Genomic DNA, 21,657 nt, shown 5'->3' with positions numbered 1-21,657 from the left:
GAAAATCTTAGGGAACTTTTGGGTGATTAGGGTTTAAGAAGGAATAGAGGACCTCGTCTCTCAAAAGGAAAGGAGTGCTCAACTGGATCTTACAATTCTGTAAGTCTGATATTGGTGTTTGATTCTTTATTGGAATAGTCATGAGGTGTGAGAACCTGAATTACAGTATTTTCTAGAAGAGTTAGCATCTCAGGGGTAGATATTAATCTATGTATGAGAAGCAAGGACGAGAGCTCTTGTATTTTGTTTGGATTGACTGATAAAGTGTCAGCCCTTAAATGTTTCCGAGTGTGGGCAGTGAGGACTTGTACTGCAGTATCTGGGAGTACTGCTTCTGGTTGAGTCAAACTGTGCTAGACAGGAAATTGAGTCTTGTTTGGTGCCTAAGCTAGATCGCTTTCTGGTAAATCAAACTTAGAGCCTAATGCAAAGAAGAGGGAGCACCAAGCATATGAACTTGCAGTTAGTGCTAACATGGGAGGATCCCATCTAGGACTGAAAACCAGATCGTCACAAAGTGACACTGCTCGCGCAGAAGCACTGACACAGGGCACCTGGCGCTTTTTGCAAGGGGAGTGAACATCCTTTCCCTACAGCCTAGAGGGAAGGGTGTTGAGACAGGCCACTCCTCTGGGCTCCGTGGGCTGTGCTACCAACCTCAGGATGCCTCTAAGTATGTGGCAATGACGGCAGCTGCTTAGACATGTACTCACTCCCCTGGGTCAGGAATGGCCTTTCCTTCTTTCTGGGCTTCCTCTTTTTACTTCTTTTACTTGGGGACTGGCTTCTTCCAGGATGTCTTCCCAGATACACATATCCCTTATTTCTGGGCCCCCAGCATGTAATATGCCCTATGTTTTCATTCATGGTCCTTAACACAAATCACAGTGATGCATATATTCATGTGACAGCTTGCTGAATGTCATCTTCCCCCATTAGTAGAGGACCCCTGCGGTCAGGGACCATGTCAGGTTTGCTCCCTCATGTGTCCCAAGTGCTCACTGTTGACTCTCAGTATGGGATGGAAGGACGTTTGAACAGTGGGATAGTTGATGATCCCCTGTTTTCATGTTTGGTCATCTTCCACTGACTTGACCACCTTTCCCAGCACACCATGAATTTAAAATGGACATGGCACATAGTAGGTGCTTATTATTTGTGTCTGCAAACTAGAAAGTCTATCTGCCTCTCCTTTCTGGAGTTTCCACCTGACATAGAAATATTGATGATAGAGATATTATTTTTCTAGGTATAACATGGGGAAAACACAGCATTACCTTCCCTTAAAATAGGACATTCATGATAGCTCCTCATTAACAAATGAGTAGATTTCTTTTGTTGTTGTTGTTGTATAAAGTTTTGAAAGCTACAGGCTAGAGATAGTATTTAGGACTCGATTTTTTAACAAATCAACAGCAACAACAAAAGATTAAACACCCCAAGGGAGTTGGTGAACTAGTACGTGGGATGTAAGTGAAGAAACAAGTCACAAAGGCACCAGGGAAACTAAGTTCCACCAGCGTGGAACTAAGAGCCTCAGAGATGCGGGGTTCTGATAAATAGAACTGTAAAGTGTCAGAGCTACAGGGAACTTTGGGGACTAGCTGGTCCGGACCATGCATTTTTTAATCTAGAAACTGTGATGCGAGAGAAGCCTACCGAGCTCTGCTTGTCCTCCAGACAAGTCATGTTTTTAACTCAAGGCAGCTACGAGGGAAAAAGAAAAAGAGCCAGGAAAGAAAAGGGGAATGCATTCAGAAAGGTGTTCACAGCACTTCTCAAATATGCCAGGGGAGCTGCTGTGCGTTGCAGGCGCATACCTACGTGTAGCTCCACACTCTTCCACGGGTCTGCAATGCACAGGGCGGGTGTGGGTCGGCTGGTCATCAGATCGTTGCGGTCCATGCTGGAGAGCCCCATTTGCCTGGTCTGAGTGGGATGGGGCCCAGGAGTTTATTTTCAGAAGCTTCCCAGGTGATTCTGATGCTCACCCAGGTTTTGAAACCATTTTGGAGAGAAGATGACTGCCATAGGAAGTAGCGGCCATAGGAATACACCCTTTGTTGGCTATGTGGCAATTTCCATGACCTGACACAAAGTGGCAGGGCTCCCGGGTTTCCTGGCTAGGGGCTAGATGAGGCCCCAGGACCACTTTGTCCATGGCTTTGAGATAAGGGGAGGTTTTAAGCCCCCAACTGCCTCCCTCCTTCCTATAGCTTGAGATGAGGGGGTAAGGCCATGTGTTTGAGGTGCTCATGGGAAACTTGGAAACACGGATTCCCCCAGCCTCCTGGATCCTCCGGGAGCACAGACTTGCATGTACCTCATGGCTCGTTGCCTTCGCAGGCACCAGTTCCCAGTGGTGCGATGGCCGTGTGGTGCCAAAGCTCTGTCATTCCCTTCACCGGCTCCAAGCAGCAGCAACACACACTGCCCGCAATTCCCCGAGCTGTATGTTTTCCATCCCACTGTCCCAGGCTGTGAACTACTTTCTCTTCCCCCTCAGAGTCCTAGACTTTCCCCAGCAGGTCCCTGTTCACTTAGATGCTCCCAAAACCATACCCCAGCTGGCTCAAGCAGTGTGTACGAGGCTGTGTGACGCTTCGCGCAGTGTGTAGAATTGCCAGAACAAGATAAGACAAGGCTGCAATTATTGCTGGTCTAGGAAAATAAGATTTAAATTTAGGGGTGGTTTTTGTTTGGTTTGGTTTCATACTTAAGGAGATGAAGTGATTATTTAAATGGGTGGGGGTGGAGGGGAAATAAGATAATTATTTGGCCTGGATAAATTGCCCAGAAAACTGCTGAAGTTTGCATCAGGTTTATTCCCATGGCACATTTTCTGGGGCCTGTTCCAACTCGTTACCTGGCTCTCTGCTGCGTTTTCAAAGGAGCAGTTTGCATTTCTCAAGGAAGTAAACAACTCGAGTGATTTGCATTCAAAAAGCAAATATTGTGTTCTACAGCCTCAGCACAGTGGTCTCCAAAGTGAGGTGAACATACCCTGTGGGGGGATGCCAGACAGTCCCTTGGCGTGTGTGAGGAGAGTACTAGAACCTGTACAGATTTTACTTCATTTTAGATTGTTTCGTGTTTCACAGTGTATGCATACATGACTACAGTCGCATTGCATTGTAATTTATGAATCCGTGTTAGTAGGGCCTGGTGGCTTCGCCGTCTACAGAGGGTAACATTCCAGCATGGAGCACTGTGAAGTACAGCCAAGAAATCCCCATAGAGTGCAGTCAGCTCCATTTTCATATTTTGGATTTGAAAAATTCCTTCAAATGTCAGTGAAGATAAAATATGAACCACTAGAACATGTAATAATATTTCTTTGCCCTCAAATTAATTTCTTTTATGAAAACAATACCACAGAAGTCACGAAGCAACTATATGACTTCAGGTAAAGCTGGTTCCTTGATGTACACCATTACCATATTCGAAGATGCCTTTCAGCCCCGTCCCCTATTATGAATTTACCTCTTATAAATATCACCTCTGCCAATTTAGTTTGATCTGTCCTTTGGGAGATTAAACCTGTGATCCTCACCTTGAAATGTACAGTAGAATATATTAAGACTTGAGGAAGGTGACAGTTCCGAAATGAAACTTAAATAATACTTTTTTGCCCCAGACGATATGATGGCAATTGTACAGAAGGCAGAAGGGGATAATGTGACTCATTTGTGCACCATGTTTCTTAGGAAATCTATCTTATTTGTTTATGAGCTTCGCTAAGCCTTTAAGGTAACAGAAATCCTTGAGATGAATGTGTCTTTTGAGACTGTAAGTGGAGATAGTGCTGATACAGTCAGGTTCTTACTCCCTTAAGAGAAACAGGATATCCCTACTTAGTTTCAATTCCAGTTACTCTGTTGGGTTTTTAGGAAAATGACAAAACCACTTTGACAGCGTACAGATGAGTGAGACAAGCCCTGTGTGCTGGGGATGAACACCTCCCCTGAACTTCATGAGCAGTGGGAGATTTCGAAGTTTTGGGGTGTTTTTCTCTTTTTCACCACATCTTATGCAAAACAGTAGTCCAGAGCCTGGAAATAAAAACAAAGGAAAATATAAGAGATCATAAATTCCCTGTGGAATTTCTCAAAGAAATGGGATCGTTAAAATTAATACTGTCCTCCCCACCCCTATTGTTAATGTTATTTGCTTGCCTAGATTTTTGTTTGCTGTGTGTTTGCTTGTTTTTGCTTGGTGAGCTTTTTACGTAGGACTGAGGGATCTCAGTAAATGACATTTGCAGACAAAGAAAACCATACCTCTCCTGCTCTTGCTCTTAATTCCTTCACTTGAAATATCCTTCCTTCAACCTCTGACTATCAAGATTCTGAATCCCCTTGGGGCGCCTGGGTGGCTCAGTCACTTAAGCAACCAACTTCAGCTCAGGTCATGATCTCACGATTTGTGTGTTCAAGCCCAGCATCAGGCTCTGTGTTGACAGCTCTGAGCCTGGAGCCTGCTTTGGATTCTGTGCCTGCCTCTTTCTCTCTGCCCCTCTCCCGCTCACACTCTGTCTCTCTCTCTCTCTCTCTCTTAAAAGTGAATAGACATTAAAAAGTTTTTTAAAAAAAGATTCTGAAGCCCCTTATCTTTCAAAGAGACTTTTCAAGCAGGAGCAGCCTCTGTCATCTCTGTTTTCTCTGTTTCTCACATCATAGCACTTACAATCAGAAAGATCCCTCCTGATTTAAAAATGGTTCAGGGGTCTCTGGGTGACTCAGTCAGTTAAGCATCCGACTTCAGCTCGGGTCATGATCTCACAGTTCGTGGGTTTGAGCCCCACATCAGGCTCTATGCTGACAGTTCAGAGCCTACTTAAGATTCTCTTTCTCTCTCTCTCCTTCCCTCCCTCCCTCCCTGACTTGTAGTTTCTCTCTCTCTGAAAATAAATAAACAAATAAACTTAATAAAAAAATAAAAATGGGGTAGATGTTATCAGAAATGTTTTGGTTAAGCCGTTGTTAGGATATTCAAACTTATTTCCTCCAACAGCAGACATATCAACTTAATAGATATTTGCAGAATAATCTTTTGAGCTAGTAGAGACAGATAGGTAGCCTGCATGTCACACACACACCCTCTTCTTAGCTCCAAAAGCTGTCATTCTTCCTGACCTTCTTCCCACTGAGACCATATACAACTGCAGAGGTTGGCGACGTGGCCCTGCAAGTGTCCACACCACGTCCTGGAAGGAGCCGACGCTCGACTCTTGCCAGCCTGACATCGCCTTCCAGATGCTAAGGGCTTTGCTGGGCACCGAGGGAGATACAGACACAGTGTTCCTCTCTTAACATGATTTGTTATATTCCATAATGAGTTATAGTTATTTCTATACTTTTCATGTTCCCCTGTTCCACATAATAAACTCTTAGGAACCATACGCCATATTGACCCAGAGGAGGGGCATCTGATTCCTTCCAGGAATCTAGGAGCTCAGTGGATGGGGTGGTGTTTAACTAATCCATAGATTTTCCATAGGAACACCCGCAGAAGTGGGTAACTTTCTAGAGTGGAAGAACATCCTGCACAGTGGTCCTCAAATAAGAAAATTTACAGCCTGTTCAAGGATCAACAAATAGTCTATTAAGCACAGATGTTCAGCATGTACTTTTAGTTCCACACTAAGGAAATTGACTTATCTTACAATTACTCTACTCAGTGATGGTTTTCAAGTTGAAGAGTCAGAATATTTGTTCTTTTTTTAAAAAAATTTATTTACTTTAATTTATGTCCTAGTTAGTTAGCATATAGTACAATAATGATTTCAAGAGTAGAATCCAGTGATTCATCCCCTGTGTGTAACACCCAGTGCTCATCTCAACAGGTGTCCTTAATGCCCCTTGCCCCCTCAGCTCCTCCCTCCAGTAACGCATTTTGTTCTCTATTTTAAGACTCTCTTATGTTTTGTCCCTCTCCCTGTTTTTATATTATTTTTGATTCCCTTTTCCTATGTTCATCTGTTTAGTATCTTAAATTCCACATGAGTGAGGTCATGTGATATTTGTCTTTCTCTAACTAATTTCGCTTAGCATAATACTATCTAGTTCCATCTACGTTGTTGCAAATGGCAAGATTTCATTCTTTGTGATTGGTGAGTAATACTCCATTGTATGTATGTATATGTGTGTGTATACATACACACATACCACATCTTCTTTATTCATCTGTGAATGGCTGTTTGGGCTCTTTCTATAATTTGGCTGTTGTCAATAGCGCTGCTATAAACATTGGGGTGCATGTGTCTCTTTGAAACAACACACCTGTATCCATTAGATAAATACCTAGTAGTGCAATTGTTGGATTGTAGGGTAGTTCTATTTTTAATTTTTTGAGGAACCTCCATACTGTTTTCCAGAATGGCTGCACCAGTTTGCATTCCCACCAGCAGTGCAAAAGAGTTCCCCTTTCTCCACATCCTCGCCATCATCTATCGTTGCCAGAGTTGTTAATTTTAGCCATTCTGACTGGTGTGAGACGGTATCTCATTGTAGTTTTGATTTGTATTTCCCTGATGAGTCACGTTGAGCATTTTTTTCATGTTAACAATCTGTATGTCTTCTTTGGAAAAGTGTCTATTCATGTCTTTGCCCATTTCTTCACTGTATTATTTGGTTTTTTGGGGGGTGTTGAGAGATAAGTTCTTTATAGATTTTGGATACTAGCCCTTTATTGTATATGTCATTTGCAAATGTCTTCTCCCATTCTGTCGGTTGGTTGCCTTTAGTTTTGCCGATTGTTTCCTTTACTGTGCAGAGGCTTTTTATCTTCGTGAGCTCCCAAGTTCATTTTTGCTTTTGTTGCCCTTGCCTCCAGAGATGTGTTAAGTAAGAAGTTGCTATGGCCGCGGTCAGAGAGGTTTTTGCCTGCTTTCTCCTCAAGGATTTTGATGGCTTCCTGTCTTACATTTAGGTCTTTCATCCATTTTGAGTTTGTTTTTGTGTATATGGTGTAAGAAAGTGGTCCAGCTTTATTCTTCTGCATGTCGCTGTCCAGTTTTCCCAGCACCATTTGCTGAAGAGAGTGTCTTTATTCCATTAAATATTCTTTCCTGCTTTGTCAAAGATTAGTTGGCCATAGGTTTGTGAGTCTATTTCTGGGTTCTGCATTCTGTTCCATTAATTTAAGTTTTTGTTTTTGTGACAGTACCATACTGTCTTGATGATTACAGCTTTGTAATACATCCTGAAGTCCAGGATTGTGATGCCTCCAGCTTTGTTTTTCTTTTTCAGGATGGCTTTGGCTATTCTGGTTCCATACAAATTTTAGGATTGTTTATTCTGGCTTTATAAAGAATGCTGGTGGTATTTTGATAGGGATTGCATTGAATATATACATTGCTTTAGGTAATATTGACATTTTAACAATATTTGTTCTTCCAATTCATGAGCATGGAATATTTTTCCATTGTTTTGTGTCTTCTTCAATTTCTTTCATATAGTTTCTTTCTCTGGTTTTCAGTATATAGCTTTTTCACCTCTTTGGTTAGGTTTATTCCTAGGTATTTTATGGCTTTTGGTACAATTGTAAATGGGATTGATTCCTTGATTTCTCTTTCTGTTGCTTCATTATTGGTGTATAGAAATGTAACTGATTTCTGTGCATTGATTTTATATCCTGTGATTTTGCTGAACTCATGGTTCAGTTCTAGCAGTTTTTTTTTTTTTTTTTTTTTTTGTGGAACCTTTTGGGTTTTCCATATAAAGTATCATGTCATCTGCGAAGAGTGAAAGTTTGACTTCCTCCTTGCTGATTTGGATGATTTTTATACCTTTGTGTTGTCTGATTGCTGAGGCTAAGACTTCCAATACTGTGTTGAATAACAATGACAAGAGTGGATATTCCTGCCATGTTCCTGACCTTAGGGGGAAATACAGTCCTCAGTGGGGAAAAACTGAGAGCTTTCCCCCCAGAGTATTTGTTCTAAGATTACCCCAGCAGTGAGGTAGAGAAAGAGCTGGACTGAAGAAAAGCAGGGCAGCAGTGGTGGAGTGCAGAGATGGGAATGGAGGGCTTTGCTGTAGTCCCGCTGGGGAGTGACCAGAGCCTGTGTGGCAGGAAAGGTGGCCATAAAGATGGGAAGGCAAGAAGCAATGTGACTGACTGGACAGGGGAGGAAAGGAGCAGGCCAAGCCCACCAAACAGAGTGCTGGGTTCTGCGGGCAAGGGCTCCTTGGTGGTAGGAAAGAAGGAGGAAAAGAATTTCCTCCCCACTTTTTTTTTTTTTTTTTTTTTGGTGAAGACAGGGCCAATACTAAGCAATAGTTTTTTGACCTTTGAAACCTCCAACTTGCTGTCATCTGTTCCTCCTCACTCTCCAGTTCCTTTCTTCACAGTTTTCCTGAAGCCCTGTGTCCTCATACTGCTCTGAAAGAGTGTCAGCAGGGGAGCGGCAGAGAGGGAGACACAGAATCCCAAGGAGGCTCCAGGCTCTGAGCTGTCAGCACAGAGCCTGACATGGGGCTCAAACTCACAAGTTGTGAGATCATGACCTGAGCCAAAGTCAGACACTTAACCACTGAGCCGCCCAGGCACCTCAAACATTGTGCATTTTAAAAAGAGAATCCTTGTTATTTCAAATGAGTTTCTTACCAGTGTCAGTTTAAAATGAAATTTAAAGATAAAATCATAAAGTCTAGATGCCCAAGATGTTTTTAGAGGAAATGCCATGATAGACCAGTAAGCCTTGTCTCCAGTAGCAGTTTCCTTAAGATGTCTCTAATTGCCAGTAACTTCCCTTCAACTTACTAAGTTCTGCTTCCTAAAACTTCTCAAGGACGTTCATGGTGACTCTGGATGACTTTGGATAAGGGCGGATGTGGGGAGGTTGGAGGTTCATAGGGTAAGAACTATTCCTACAGTTGAGAGGTCAGCAGTTACAAAGGCCAGATCATAAACATTTCAGGCTTTGCTGGTCAAACAGTCTCTGCCTTAGTAGTGCAGCAGCAGTCATAGGGAACAGGTGAATGAACGGCATGACTGTGTTCCAGTAAAACTTTACAAAAATAGATGTTGAGCCAGATTTGGCCCCCAGGCAGCAGTTTGCCAAGCCGTCTGTAGATGAACATGTGTGATCCTGAGACAGCCTCTCTTACTCTTGCTTCCCATGTGGGCTCCCATGAGCACATCCCAGCTTTCCAGTCAGATTCTTCAAGAAGTACATACCCTTAGAAATATATACCAGCAAATAAGCACAAAGTTAGTACCATTCCTGTAAAATAAAGAGTTGAGGGTGCAACTCATGTTGATCTGGAAAAGGCAGCAGAAGGCCTTAGGGTGCCCCCTGGAACTTACTAGCACACCAAAATATAGTGTCTTCAGCATGACAAGTTACTCTTCATCTAACACCTGCCTGAATGGTATGTTCAGTTAAAATGAATTTTTTTAATGTTTATTTGTTTTTGAGAGAGAGAGAGAGAGAGAGAGACAGAGCATGAGCAGGGGAGGGGCAGAAAGAGAGAGAGGGAGACACAGAATCCGAACCAGGCCCCAGGCTCTGAGCTGTCAGCACAGTGTCCAACGCAGGGCTCAAACTCACAAACTGTAAGATCATGACATGACATCGGCTTAACCGATAGAGCCACCCAAGCTCCCCTAACATGATCTGTTTCTATTTTTCTAAGCCAAATAATCATGTAAAACTTTCTCTAAAGCATTTGTATAGAGAAAAGGCCCTGGAAGAATCTTAATTCATCCTTATTTTCTTTCTCCAATCTTCCTACTTGCTTCTTGGATCTCTTTTAACATGTCTTTCTTTTCTGATAGCTCACCCACCTCTACTTTTTGTGTGTTTTGAGATTTTCCTACACACAAACGATTTTGTCATTCTGGAGTTTAGTGTAAAGAATATGATAGTCCTGCTCCCAGAAATATGTCCTTGGCTCCCAGAAATATGTCTCATCCTGAGAAATGACCCAAGGATCTGACTTTAGTAGCCAGCTAACAGGCCAAAGAAGAGCTCCAGACTGCACATTTTTCTCACCCACGAGGTTATGGAACACGGCAACAGTGAGAGATTCCTACTTTGTAGAGAATGTCTGCACTCGCCTCAATTTGAAATCAGTACCAAGGAGGGACATGTGCCAATTCTCCTTGCGATCCACATCTCCTGTTATTTTTGAAGAACTGAGTCACTTGAGGACATTGTCCTCTCCCTTGGAGGGTGACCCATCCAGACCCACTACAGGGGAGGCAAACTTGGGCCAACGGCTGATTACATTCCTATGTCCTTAAAGGTGATTTCTTTGCCCCAACTTTCTAAGGGACTAAGAAATCTGTTTACTTTGCGTAAAAATCATCCAAATAATCAACAAAATATGTTGAGCCCATTCACATTGTTTGGAGATGACCAATGGGATGAAACCAGAAATGGGCTCAGAACAAGGACAGTAAGTATTCCCTCATTTTTGGAGCACCAGCTTGTGCGCCTGGGTCCACACTGGCTGCTGCTTTTCCCCAGCTGCTTCTGATGCTCTGCACACACGTTTTACGTGTACCAGCATGTTCTGGGGTCTGGCAAGGTTCGCTTTTAGGTTTTCCTGTTTTCCTCTTCAGTCCTAAGTCCTCTTTGTTGGGAAGCAATGAATCTAGTGTAGCGGTAGATTTCTGTTTTGATTTCTGAAGTCTACTCACAGCCTTCTTGCTACTTCGGGCTGATTTATTGTTGTTCTGGTTCCTTTTTTGTGAATGGCTATTCATTCCCAGCCATGGCCTCTCTGATGACCATCTGGTTCTCCCTCGGTCACTCAAACATCTGCCCCAGGGATTTGGAAAATGAGCTTCCTTTGGCAGCCTAAAAATAATCTTAGTGGTACTGAACCATGAAAGGGAAATCACCATGCTCCACCGTCCGGTAGATACTGACCAGGGGAATGAGGCAGCGCAGCTTCTTAGGGATTTGGAGCTTGGAAGAGGTCTTCTGTCACATCTGCAGATTATTTTTTTTTTCAAGTGCTGGGAACTGTAAAAACATGGCATGAACTGGGTGCAACCCAGCCTCCTGCAGTTTTCCTTGGGATCGGATTTGCTTGCACAATGGAAGTAGTTGGAGATAAAAGCCACACTTTGCATGGTTTGTTTGTAAGGCTTCAAGAGTTTGCTGAGAAAGACAGATGATGCTCAGGGTTCAACACTATATTAGTCACAGTGTGTTTAAGGAGATCTTGTAAATGTTTTGAACAGCAGTTACGGAACATTTCTAAATACTGGGCTTTTAACTAGGACCCAGGGGGGAGCAATGATGGCTTGCTCCTCACTTCCAGAAGAATGAAATTTGCCAGAAGCTAAATCTTAATCCCTAGGCTGTTTCTCATACACAATTATTTCTAGCCTCATTGTCCAGTGCAGCTTTTCAGAGGTGCTACGAAGAGATAAAATGTCAACATAATCATGATACTCAAACAAGTAAAATGCCAACAAATTCAAATCCCCTTGCAAGTAAGTCATAATCCAAAGATACTAAAATCTAAAGTAACTAACATCCAAACTTAAATTTCCTTCACCTTTTGAGTTTAAAACCAAAGCACTTAATGGCCTTCTTATTTTGCTCCATCTTTGCAAATGAGATTCTTGACACTGGGGAGAGGTTGTGCTCTTCAGCATCTGCAGCCTGGGCGATTGTTCTCTGGAACAAATGTGGCTCTTCCAGCTCCAAGAAAGTTGAATTTGTTGGACAGCAAGTCTCTTGTGTGCTTTCCTTTTTAATGAAATGTAAATGAACAAAGAGAAAATGGACCTATTACCCTTGGCATTTAGAAAAATGAGCCAATCCCTCACTTCTAGACAGTTGTCCCAGGCAAAATTTTGTTCCCAGGTCCTTATTTAATTTTGCCAAAGTCCACATCAAGAACTTTTAAAAGTTTGAGTTTTTATGCTACAGTAATAATGGATGCTGGCACAAGACATGAGATTCCTGGGTCAGAGACAAATGACTTTATTACTCATGGCACAGCATGTAACTTTGGCTTTCTCCAATCCCAGTTTAGGATTCAATCCCAGTTTAGAGAGTCATGTTTGCATAATTTCCCCCTGTACTCCCAAGTCCTAGGGTAATGATACAGAGGGACTCAAGTAGATGCTCATACAGTGGATTTGTATCATGGCTAAGGAACCCTGATCATTAGCACCTGCATCTTTTATGATAGGCTCGGAGCAAATCTGACTGCCCTTTGCTCCAGAGAGACGTTATCTTTGTTATACTGGACAATACACAAACCTGCCTCTTACTTAAGGGACACTGTCTCTGACTTTCAAGGCTCTTTACTCTATCAACATCCTTGAAAAGATAGATAATCTAGAGTAAAAACAGCCTATGCCTCTATTCACAAGCCACATAGGAATGGGAGAGATCCATGGAGGACTATCTCCTGGCAGCCCATAGCAGAGACCCAGTCATATCAAGTAAAGGACAGCTGATGAAAATATTCTTGGCTTCTCTAAATACAACTCAGTCTGTGGCAGTTGTTTGGAGTCCATGACCATAAATTTAAACTCAACTGGCAGAAATCTTCTCCCAGTCTAGATGGGAGAAGTCAACTGGGTCCTACTTCACGTACTTTTAGTTTATATTCAGAATCTTCTTGATTTGCATTTGCACCTTGAGATGAAAATAGAAGGCTCCCTCCTTGTGCACTGCATTTTGTGTGGATTGTGCATCGGACAGAGCTTCTGTGATCTCAAGTACAGGCATCTTCAGTCCTGGGCCACATTCTCCATTTCCACCACCTCTTAGAAGTGCTTAGACTAGTGAAAACTGAGTCTCCCCTCCCCCATATATTCAGCTGGGAAAACACCCTATGTAGATTCATGAACCAGACGTGCTGTTGATGATTCTGAAGCTTAAGCTCCTAATGAGCTAGTAAGGGCTAATCCTTCTGCCACCTGCTCCTTGAGATTTGCCTTCCTTAGGTTTTAAATGTTCTGAAGGTTGAATAGCATTGCTCTCTGCTACATATTTTGGGGTAGTAACTGGATATGCCTCTAGTGTTTTGTATCCATGTCCTTTGGGGAAGACTCAATTTTGTTTAACCTGCTATTTAAATGGACTCCTTTCTTCTTTCATAGCCCTGCTTGTTGAGTCTATGTACTTTTTATACTTCCTTTGTCCCTTTGCTTTCTGACATAGATTTGTTTTTCCTAAAATAGTGTTCTAGATTCTGTCTAGATGTGGGGCTTATCATTAGGAAAGATGTGGAATCAATGAATCCTCTGTTTACTAAAGTATCCATTGTTCAAATGCATCTTTACCACCGTCACCTCTGAGTTGGCTAATTCCACACAGGAAATATTCTCCCATCTGACCAGCATCTAGTTCTGGCCTATTACCATCCTGCCTGGCCCCCCTTACTACGTCTCATGTTTGCTTCCTTTACAGTGCTAATTTCATACATTTCTTAGGCCACCTCCATCAGGCCAACAAAAATAACTGTGTCCCTTTAAAATTTACCCAGGAATATTTTTAAATCTCTTTCTGGGCTTCTTCCCCCTTCACCTTTAAATCTGTCCAACCTTTCTGATCCCTCTTCGATGTAGCTGTCTCCAATCTGCTTACTCAAGCTCTGCAGTTCTGAAATCACCTCTCATTGTTCTCTGGGCCTGAGATCTCCATAGAAGTGTTGTTGCATTCTGTTCCTTGTGATTTTGCCTCTTTTTGTCAGATGGATTTCTTGAGGCCCCGTCATGCCCTCCCATCTAGTATGAACTAAAGTGACTTCCCAGTTTTATGACACCCAGTTTAATTGTGGTTAAGCACTGACCTCCTGGACTTCACAGTCTCCTATCCCCCTTCATATCCGCACAGCCTGTTGTCTAAGATCTCTGCTTTCCCTTTAAGGAATCATCTTTCTTCCTCTAAGAAATCATCATGTGTTCCTTTATTTTCTCTCTTCCACTACTTCTACTTTGATTGTAAGACCACAGGGTGTTCTCAAATCCTCTTTGGTGTCTTGTGCAAACCTGATTTCTAAACACATGCATTTCCAGGTACATGCATTTGAAACTGTCTTCTTAGAAGTTTGCATTAATTTTCTGGTGCTTTGTTCTCATCTTGAATTCAGCAAGATGGCATATTCTTGTTGAGTCCCCTTTTGTTTTGCTTTGTTCATTCATTAAATGTGCTACCTTTGTGTAGGTATGAAGTTGAAATGTTTATCTCTGAAGTCTAGAGCTATAATCAGAGTCTATGTAGTCATCAGATCTAGAGGCAGCACCCTGAGACTTGGTAGGGAGAAAGCTTGAGGTGTTTTGTTTGAGCTGAACCTTCACTATAATTCTATGATACATATCAGGTACTCTATTAGTACTCTCAAGTGCATTTTTATTTAATCCTCATAATAACCCTTATAAGATCATTACAAGGCAATTTTAGTCCTTTAAAGATAAGTACTTTGGGGGCACCTGGGTGTCTCCATAGGTTGAACATCTGACTTCAGCTCAGGTCATGATCTCACAGTTCGTGGGTTAAAGCCCCCCATTGGGCTCTACGCTGACAGTGTGGAGCCTGCTTTGGATTTTTTCTCTCCCTCTCCCTGCTCCTCCCCTGCTCTCTCTCAAATAAATTAACTTTTAATAAAGTAAATAAAACTCTTAAAAAATAAAAAAAAAATTTTAAAAATACTGTTGAGGCACCTGTCTGGCTCAGTCAGTATACCATGTGACTCTTGATCTCAGGGTCATGAGTTCAAGCCCCCCATTTGGCATGGAGCCTACTTAAAAATAAATAAATAAACAATCCCCCAAATTTGTATGGAACCACAGAAAGTCCTGAATAGCCAAGATAATGTTGAAAAAGAAAACCAAAGCTGGAGGCATCACAATCCCATATTTTAACCTGTATTACAAAGCTGTAATCATCAAGACAGTATGGTACTGGCATAAAAACAGACACATATATCAATGAAATAGAATAAGAACCCAGAAATGGACCCACAAATATAGGGCCAACTAATCTTCAACAAAGCAGGAAAGAGTATCCAATGGAAAAAAGACAGACCCTTTTAGCAAATGGCACTAAGAATTGGACAGCAACATGCAGAAGAATGAAACTGTCCCGCTTTCTTATACTATACACAAAAATAAACTCAAAGTGGATAAAAGACCTAAATGTGAGAAACTACCAAAATCCTACAGAAGAAAACAGACAGCAACCTCTTTGACCTCAGCCACAGCAGCTTCTTATTTGACATGTCTCCAGCAGTAAGGGAAATAAAAACGAGAATGAAGTATTGGGACCTCATCAAGATAATTCTGCACAGTGAAAGAAACAACAAAACTAAAAGCAACTGATGGGATGGGAGAAGATATTTGCAAAAGACATATCGGATAAAAGATTAGTAGTATCCAAAATCTATAAAGAACTTACCAAACTCAACACCCAAATAACAAATAATCCAATGAAGAAATGGGCAGAAGGTATGAATAGGTATTTTTCCAAAGAAGACATCCAGATGGCTAACAGACACATTAAAAGATGCTCAACATCACTCATCAGGGAAATACAAATCAAAACCACAATGAGATACCACCTCACACTTGTCAGAATGGCTAAAATTAACAACTCAGGAAACACCAGGTTGGCAAGGATGTGGAGACAGAGGAACTCTATTGCACTGTTGGTGGGAATGCAACCTAGTGCAGCCACTTGGGGAAACAGTGTGGAGGTTCCTCAAAAAATTAAAAATAGAACTACCCTACAACTCAACAATTGCATTACTAGGTATTTATCCAAAGGATACAAAAATGCTAATTTGAAGGCACATGCGCCCCAGTTTTATAGCAACAATATTAGCAGTAGCTAAATTTGGAAAGAGTCCAAATGTCCATCAACTGATGAATGGCTTAAGAAGATATAGCATATAAGGGCACCTGTGTGGTTCAGTTGGTTAAGCAGCTGACTTTGGCTCAGGTGATAATCTCACAGTTTGTGAGTTTAAGCCCCACGTAGGGCTCTGTGCTAACAGCTCAGAGCCCGGAGCCTGCTTCAGATTCTGTATCTCCCTCTCTGTCCCTCCCCTCCTCACACCCTGTCTCTCTCTGTCTTTCTGTCTCTGTCTCTCTCTCAAAAATAAATAAACATTAAAAAAAGAAGATGTGGTGTGTATACACACACACACACACACACACACACACACAATGGAATATTACTCAGAGATGAAAAATAATGAAATCCTGACATTTGCAACAACATAGATGGAACTGGAGGGCATTATGCTAAGCAAAATAAGTCAGAGAAAGACAGATGTCATATCATTTTAGTATATGTGGAATCTGAGAAACTTAACAGGTAAACATAGCGGAAGGGAAGGAAAAATATTACAAACAGGGAGGCAAACCATAGGAGACTTAAATACAGAGAACAAACCGAAGGTTGATGGCGTGGATAGGGTTAAATGGGTGACAGACATTAAGGAGGGTGCTTTTCAGGATGGGCACTGAGTGTCCTATGTAAGACATGAATCACTGAGTTCTCCTGAAGCCAAGACTACACTAGATGTTAACTAACCTGAGAATTGAAAGGAAAAAAAAAGTCAACAGTCTAAAATACATAAATACTGTTTTTTCTATTTTACCTCATGAAAATCGCCTCTGATGTCAGGGCTCTATTGATATTTTCTGGGCACAACCTGTCACTACCGCTGGTACACGGACATTGCATTATACTTGGCATGCTGCGCAAGTGCTTCTTGTTCGTACAGAGAGTGAGGCAGGTTTTTCATCTCCGTTGCTGATTAAAATACCAAAACGCCCGATGGACAGCGGCATGAGGGTCACAGCCCTCCCTCGTCCTTTGGCTGACAGGTTGTCGTGGTGCAGCTGGAGCCTCTGTCCTTACCTCTGGAGTAACTCGGTAATTACAGCTCAGCTCTGTCTGGACCAAGGCACTGGTGAACTCCAGAGGCCCAGATCCTGCCCCACTTCCACCAGCCTGGGCCTGGGGGTGATTTCTTACCTCTCCAGAGGATTCTGCTGCACACCAGAGTTTGTCCAGGTCCTTCTGAGGCCTGGGAGTCTCCCCGCCATCAGATCCATCCTAAGTCCCTGTGGCAGGCACCTTCCCCTGTCCCCACTGCCTCGGCCGCACTGCATCCCCGCACCTCCAGAGCCCCTTTACCGGCAACTCCTGAGCCTCTCAGGGAGCTCTTCGTTCAAACTGGGTTGCTCGTTAGCTTTCTCCAATCCCAGCTCTAGGATTCTGCTTTCTCAAGTTGGATCCATTACCCCATGCTCGTCTGCTTACCCGTTTCCAGAATTTTGTTGCTATTGTCTTCTGTTCTCTTTGAACCCTTGTGGGATGAGGTCTTTCATTTTAAAATCTCTTCTCTGTCATTTGAGTGTGGTTTCCCATGAAGGGGGAGAAAAGAAGGAAATCTGCCATCTTTAATCAGAAAATTATCATTTAATTCTTAAACCCCATTTTACAGATGAGGACACTGAAGCTCAAGGAGGTTGACTCGTGTGCCTACACTGGTAATAAATGGCGCAGCCAGGTTCTGTACCCAGGCAGCTGGACCCCTAACCGCTCTGCTCTACCATTTCTCTGTAAAGCCAGAAGCTGAAGATTCTGCTTCAGTGAGAATCTCCTAGACAACAAGTGTAGAAACCTGTCCAAACAGAAAGGCTCTAACTTGGAAATTGGCAAATCATATTAGATTCCATTAATATAATGGCATTGTTGTATAACACATGAATTAGAAATTGCTGATGAATAATAGATTACGCCAGCTGAACCAAAGGCCTTGCAGGAGCACTTTTTGCACATTTCATTTTAGAACAACTGAAATGACATCATTCCTAGAACAGCTTGATTTGTCCCTTGCATCTAAAATAATAAAAATAAAAATATAGCAAAAGGACTCCAGAGCGTGGACATTTTCAGATAATAGTCCCAAGACTGAAGAGAGGCTCATTGTGACCAAAACTGCGCTTTGTATGTTGTTACTTCCTGTTCATTGAGTTACAAACCACTTAAAATCATGCCAGGTTTCTGCTGCGAGAGGAAAAGGTTCTGTTTAAATTCAGAACCCAATGCTAACACATTGAGGGGGCTCCGAAATAAGACTGCCCTCCTTCCTGAGTTCAATAGTGTCCGTTTGCTACTCTCTGAGATGTCTCTAGGTCCATTCTTGTTGGCTTTAGTTACAGGCTTTCAGTAGTAACGTAACACACCCACCATCTTTAACGTAAGATATCTTTGGTAAAAGAAGTGGTATTGGTATTTTATAGATCATAGAAACCAAATGTCATTTCTTTCTTTGGTGCCTTTAAGATTAAAAAAAAAAAAAAGTTATTCCTTAAGGCTGTGATTCTCTTACTTCTGAACCGCCTCTCTCAGATTCTGAAAATAAAGCAGAGTTGGCAGCCGTGGGGCTCACATCACAAGAACACAGATTTGACACAGCATGTGTGTGCTCTTGCGAAACTACACCCATCAGCCTGTGCTCTCATTTGCTGTACACAGGATCTAGCCTTGATCCGGGATTTATGTTATAAACAAAAGGGTGTTTCTGAAGGGTCTCCGTTTCTTTCCTTGTCTGTCAACAGAGAGAATGTTTTTGTTTTACCTTGAGACACATGTTTGCTATGAACTTTAAGTGGAAAAAATTTGAAGTATACGAATTATACAGTACGATACAGCATTGATCATCCAAAGTATGAACTTCATCTAGGGGCACCTGGGAGGCTTAGCCAGTTAAGCATCTGACTCTTGATTTCAGCTCAGGTCATGATCTCGTAGTTTAGTGAGTTAGCCCCATGTCAGGCTCTGAGCTGACAGCACAGCGCCTGCTTGGGATTCTCTCTCTCCCGGTCTCTCTGCCCCTTCCCTGTTTAGCCTCATGCACTCTCATTCAAAATAAATAAACATTTTTTAAAAATAGTTTTAAAAAATCCTCTAAGGAGGGAGGGAGGAAAAATCCTAGTAATGCCTGAAATTGGAAATAGGGAGACTTAAGAAGTCTCAGCCTTGGCTGTAATGAGTTGAGAAGCCTTGGGCAGGTCACTTGCCTTTCCGTTACTCACATGAGGGCTCATGTCATCTCCAGAATTTCTCTGATTGTATGAAAACCTGGGGCCATGCTGGAAAAACAGAGGGGGAAATGGAAGAAGGAAGTTTCCTGAGTCCAGAATCAGTTGGCTAGAATTGTTTCCCTCCCTTGACAGGAGATCCTCAGACATGCTTTCTGATGGTTTGGGCCTTGCCTGCTATGTAATAAGCCACCCACTGAATGAGCACAGAGGAAGTCATGACTTACAAGCTGGGGAATCCTTTCTCTGTAGGCCGATAGCCCGATAGCCCGGGTCGGGTAGTATAAGAGAAAGAACCGGGAACTCAACTCCGTCTCCAGTAATTGGGTTTACAATCTGGAGACAGGTTCTTTCCATAAAGCTTTTAAATTAAGCAAAGGAGAGGCCCCGAGGCTTCTCTCTGGATTATTCTGATTTGCATGTCTCCTCCTGTGCCCCAGATCTCTGGCAAGTCTCCAAGAGGCTTCTTTTGCCCTGGGTGTGAATTAAATGTTACAGTTTGGGGTTGGGAAAGACATCCCTCTTGAGAATCTCTAAAATCATCCTCAGGATTCCAGTCTTGCCTTTACGTAGTAATTTAAACCTGGAGACCTGCCAATCCCTGACATTGTAATAGGGTTTCACCAAATTTATCTTTGTTTTTATGTATCAGGATTAATTTGTTTTCCCAGTGCCCCTTCCTCAACTTACCTACATCTCCTCATTTCTCAGACATTTTTTCCCCCTTTCTCATCCAGAAAGATACGTGAACTTGAGGAGGGAGAGGAACTTGAGAAGGAGATGGGGTTTACCTCGGAGATTACTCTTACTGCTTACTTTATACATTATCATATACTGAGTTTGATATACAATGTATAATTTTTATTAACATTTAAGGTTTCGGTTGTTTTTTTGTTTTTGTTTTTACATCATAATTACATGATTTTCAATGGCCATTAAGTGTTAAAGAATATCTTCTATGTCTTTTCAAGTCCATATATGTTTCTTCATGTGAATCCTACCTATTTTAATTAACATGATTTTCCCTTCAAAACCTCAAAGGAAAAGAAAATTTCAAATGGGAAAGCTCATTGTTTGATCTATCTCATAAGTTATGTACATATAAATTTACCTCCCAAATTTTTTATACAGGCTCTCAAGCATATAAGTCTCCTTTTCCTCTCTAATAAATGTAATTGGTTATTGTGAGCTTGTTTGGCTTTTCTCTGATAGAGGACGCTATAGACCTTGGGACCTTTCTTTCTATATCATCCCTTAGAGTCTGAGAGCACAGATCACCATGTGCAGATGTGTGGGCTGACTGTACGTGGCTCCCTGCACGTAACCTGGGCAGTGCTGAGTCCGTACACAGGGGTATAGCGCACAGACAGTATGGTTGACCCAAGAGGTGTAGTTATTTGGCTCCACAAAGTTATCACCTCACTGTATTTTAGAATTGAATTTATATTTCTGGTTTAATGTTTCTTGCGACTGGCACTGTAGGGACAAACACTCACCCACAAGTCAAGAGACCTGGGCTATAGTTAGTTGTGTCTTCATGACCACCTGAGTGACCTTGACCAACAAGTTTTCTCCAGAAATGGAATGGCCTCTGGGGCCGTTTCTACTTCAAAACCTCCTGTTTCTCGGCTGTGCAGCCGAGACGGCGTGCTGAGGAGGAACTTGCCAGCAAAAGGTTGAACGATTCCGGGTCATCGGACGGGTTGTGCTTTGATCCCAGGAATCTTTTTTCTCGTGTGATCCCTATATTGCTGCACTTGAAGCCTGGAGATAAATTCTGGGAGAGGCCCTCATCAATGATTGCAGGCCGGCCTCTCCCATCAGCTCTGTGCTGTCTGCATTTCAGATGCCTGGGACAGATGAGCCCCAAGATTCGTGTGGCCCCGAGGAATCCAAGGGAAACCTGGAAAGTCCCAAACAGGGCAGCAGTAAGATGAAACTCAAGAGTCGTCTCTCAGGTAAGCAGAACTCTTTGCCTGGTATGGCCTGTCAGCTTCCAGCCTCAGGAGTGGGAAGACCAAGTCATTAACAGAATGAGCTCCTTCTGTCCCCTTATACCCTCAAAATTATTTTTCCTTTAGGTAGTACATGCCCCAGCCATAAAACTGCATTCAGCATGGCTGCCCACATGAATAGTTTTATTTGAGTCATGATGAAGTCAACATCTCTGTTTGTGTCTGAGCAAACTTGATCATTTACTTCCACAGGACTTCAGATGACTGATTCCCTGTGGAGTATTCCTACTGGCCTATCTTCTGGGCAAATGTCCATCTCCCCCAAGCCCTTGGTCCACCAGAACAAGGGGCGGTGAGCTAGTTACTATTAAATCTATATCTTAACTATGCAGGTGGAGAAATGGGATAGGAGTTGCAGCTTTGGGAACAAGAAGATTTCCCATTTCCTGGTATAGCCTCAGAGTAGCTGGCCTAGGCCTTGAAAGAAAAAGTCAATGTTGAAAGCAGAGGCCATGTGCAGAGACCTGTTATGATCCATGGGTCCTAGGCACTCTCTCCTTGATGGGCTCTTTTCCCTATTGAAAAAAAAAAAAAAAAAACACACCTAAAGGGGCACCTGGGTGCCTCAGTCGGTTAAGTGTCCCACTCTTGATTGCAGCTCAGG

The 21,657-nt window shown here is 42.5% G+C and overlaps 1 protein-coding gene across 2 annotated transcripts in view; it reads left to right on the top strand.

Annotated features, from left to right (window-relative positions):
• Nucleotides 1-21,657, top strand: part of PDZD2 (PDZ domain containing 2) — a 238,885-nt gene that overhangs the window by 168,203 nt on the left and 49,025 nt on the right. For both annotated transcript variants that reach the window (XM_039256412.1, XM_039256413.1), the window contains exon 6: nucleotides 20,885-20,996. In XM_039256412.1, coding sequence (XP_039112343.1) covers nucleotides 20,885-20,996 — 112 coding nt within the window. The remainder of the gene's footprint in view (nucleotides 1-20,884; nucleotides 20,997-21,657) is intronic.

This window comes from Hyaena hyaena, unplaced genomic scaffold, assembly GCF_003009895.1.
Source record: "Hyaena hyaena isolate Hyena2069 unplaced genomic scaffold, ASM300989v1 scaffold_577, whole genome shotgun sequence".
In the NCBI taxonomy this organism is placed as follows: Eukaryota; Metazoa; Chordata; class Mammalia; order Carnivora; family Hyaenidae; genus Hyaena; species Hyaena hyaena.
Note: the sequence above shows the minus strand (reverse complement) of the source record. Positions and strands in the feature narration are given on the sequence as shown.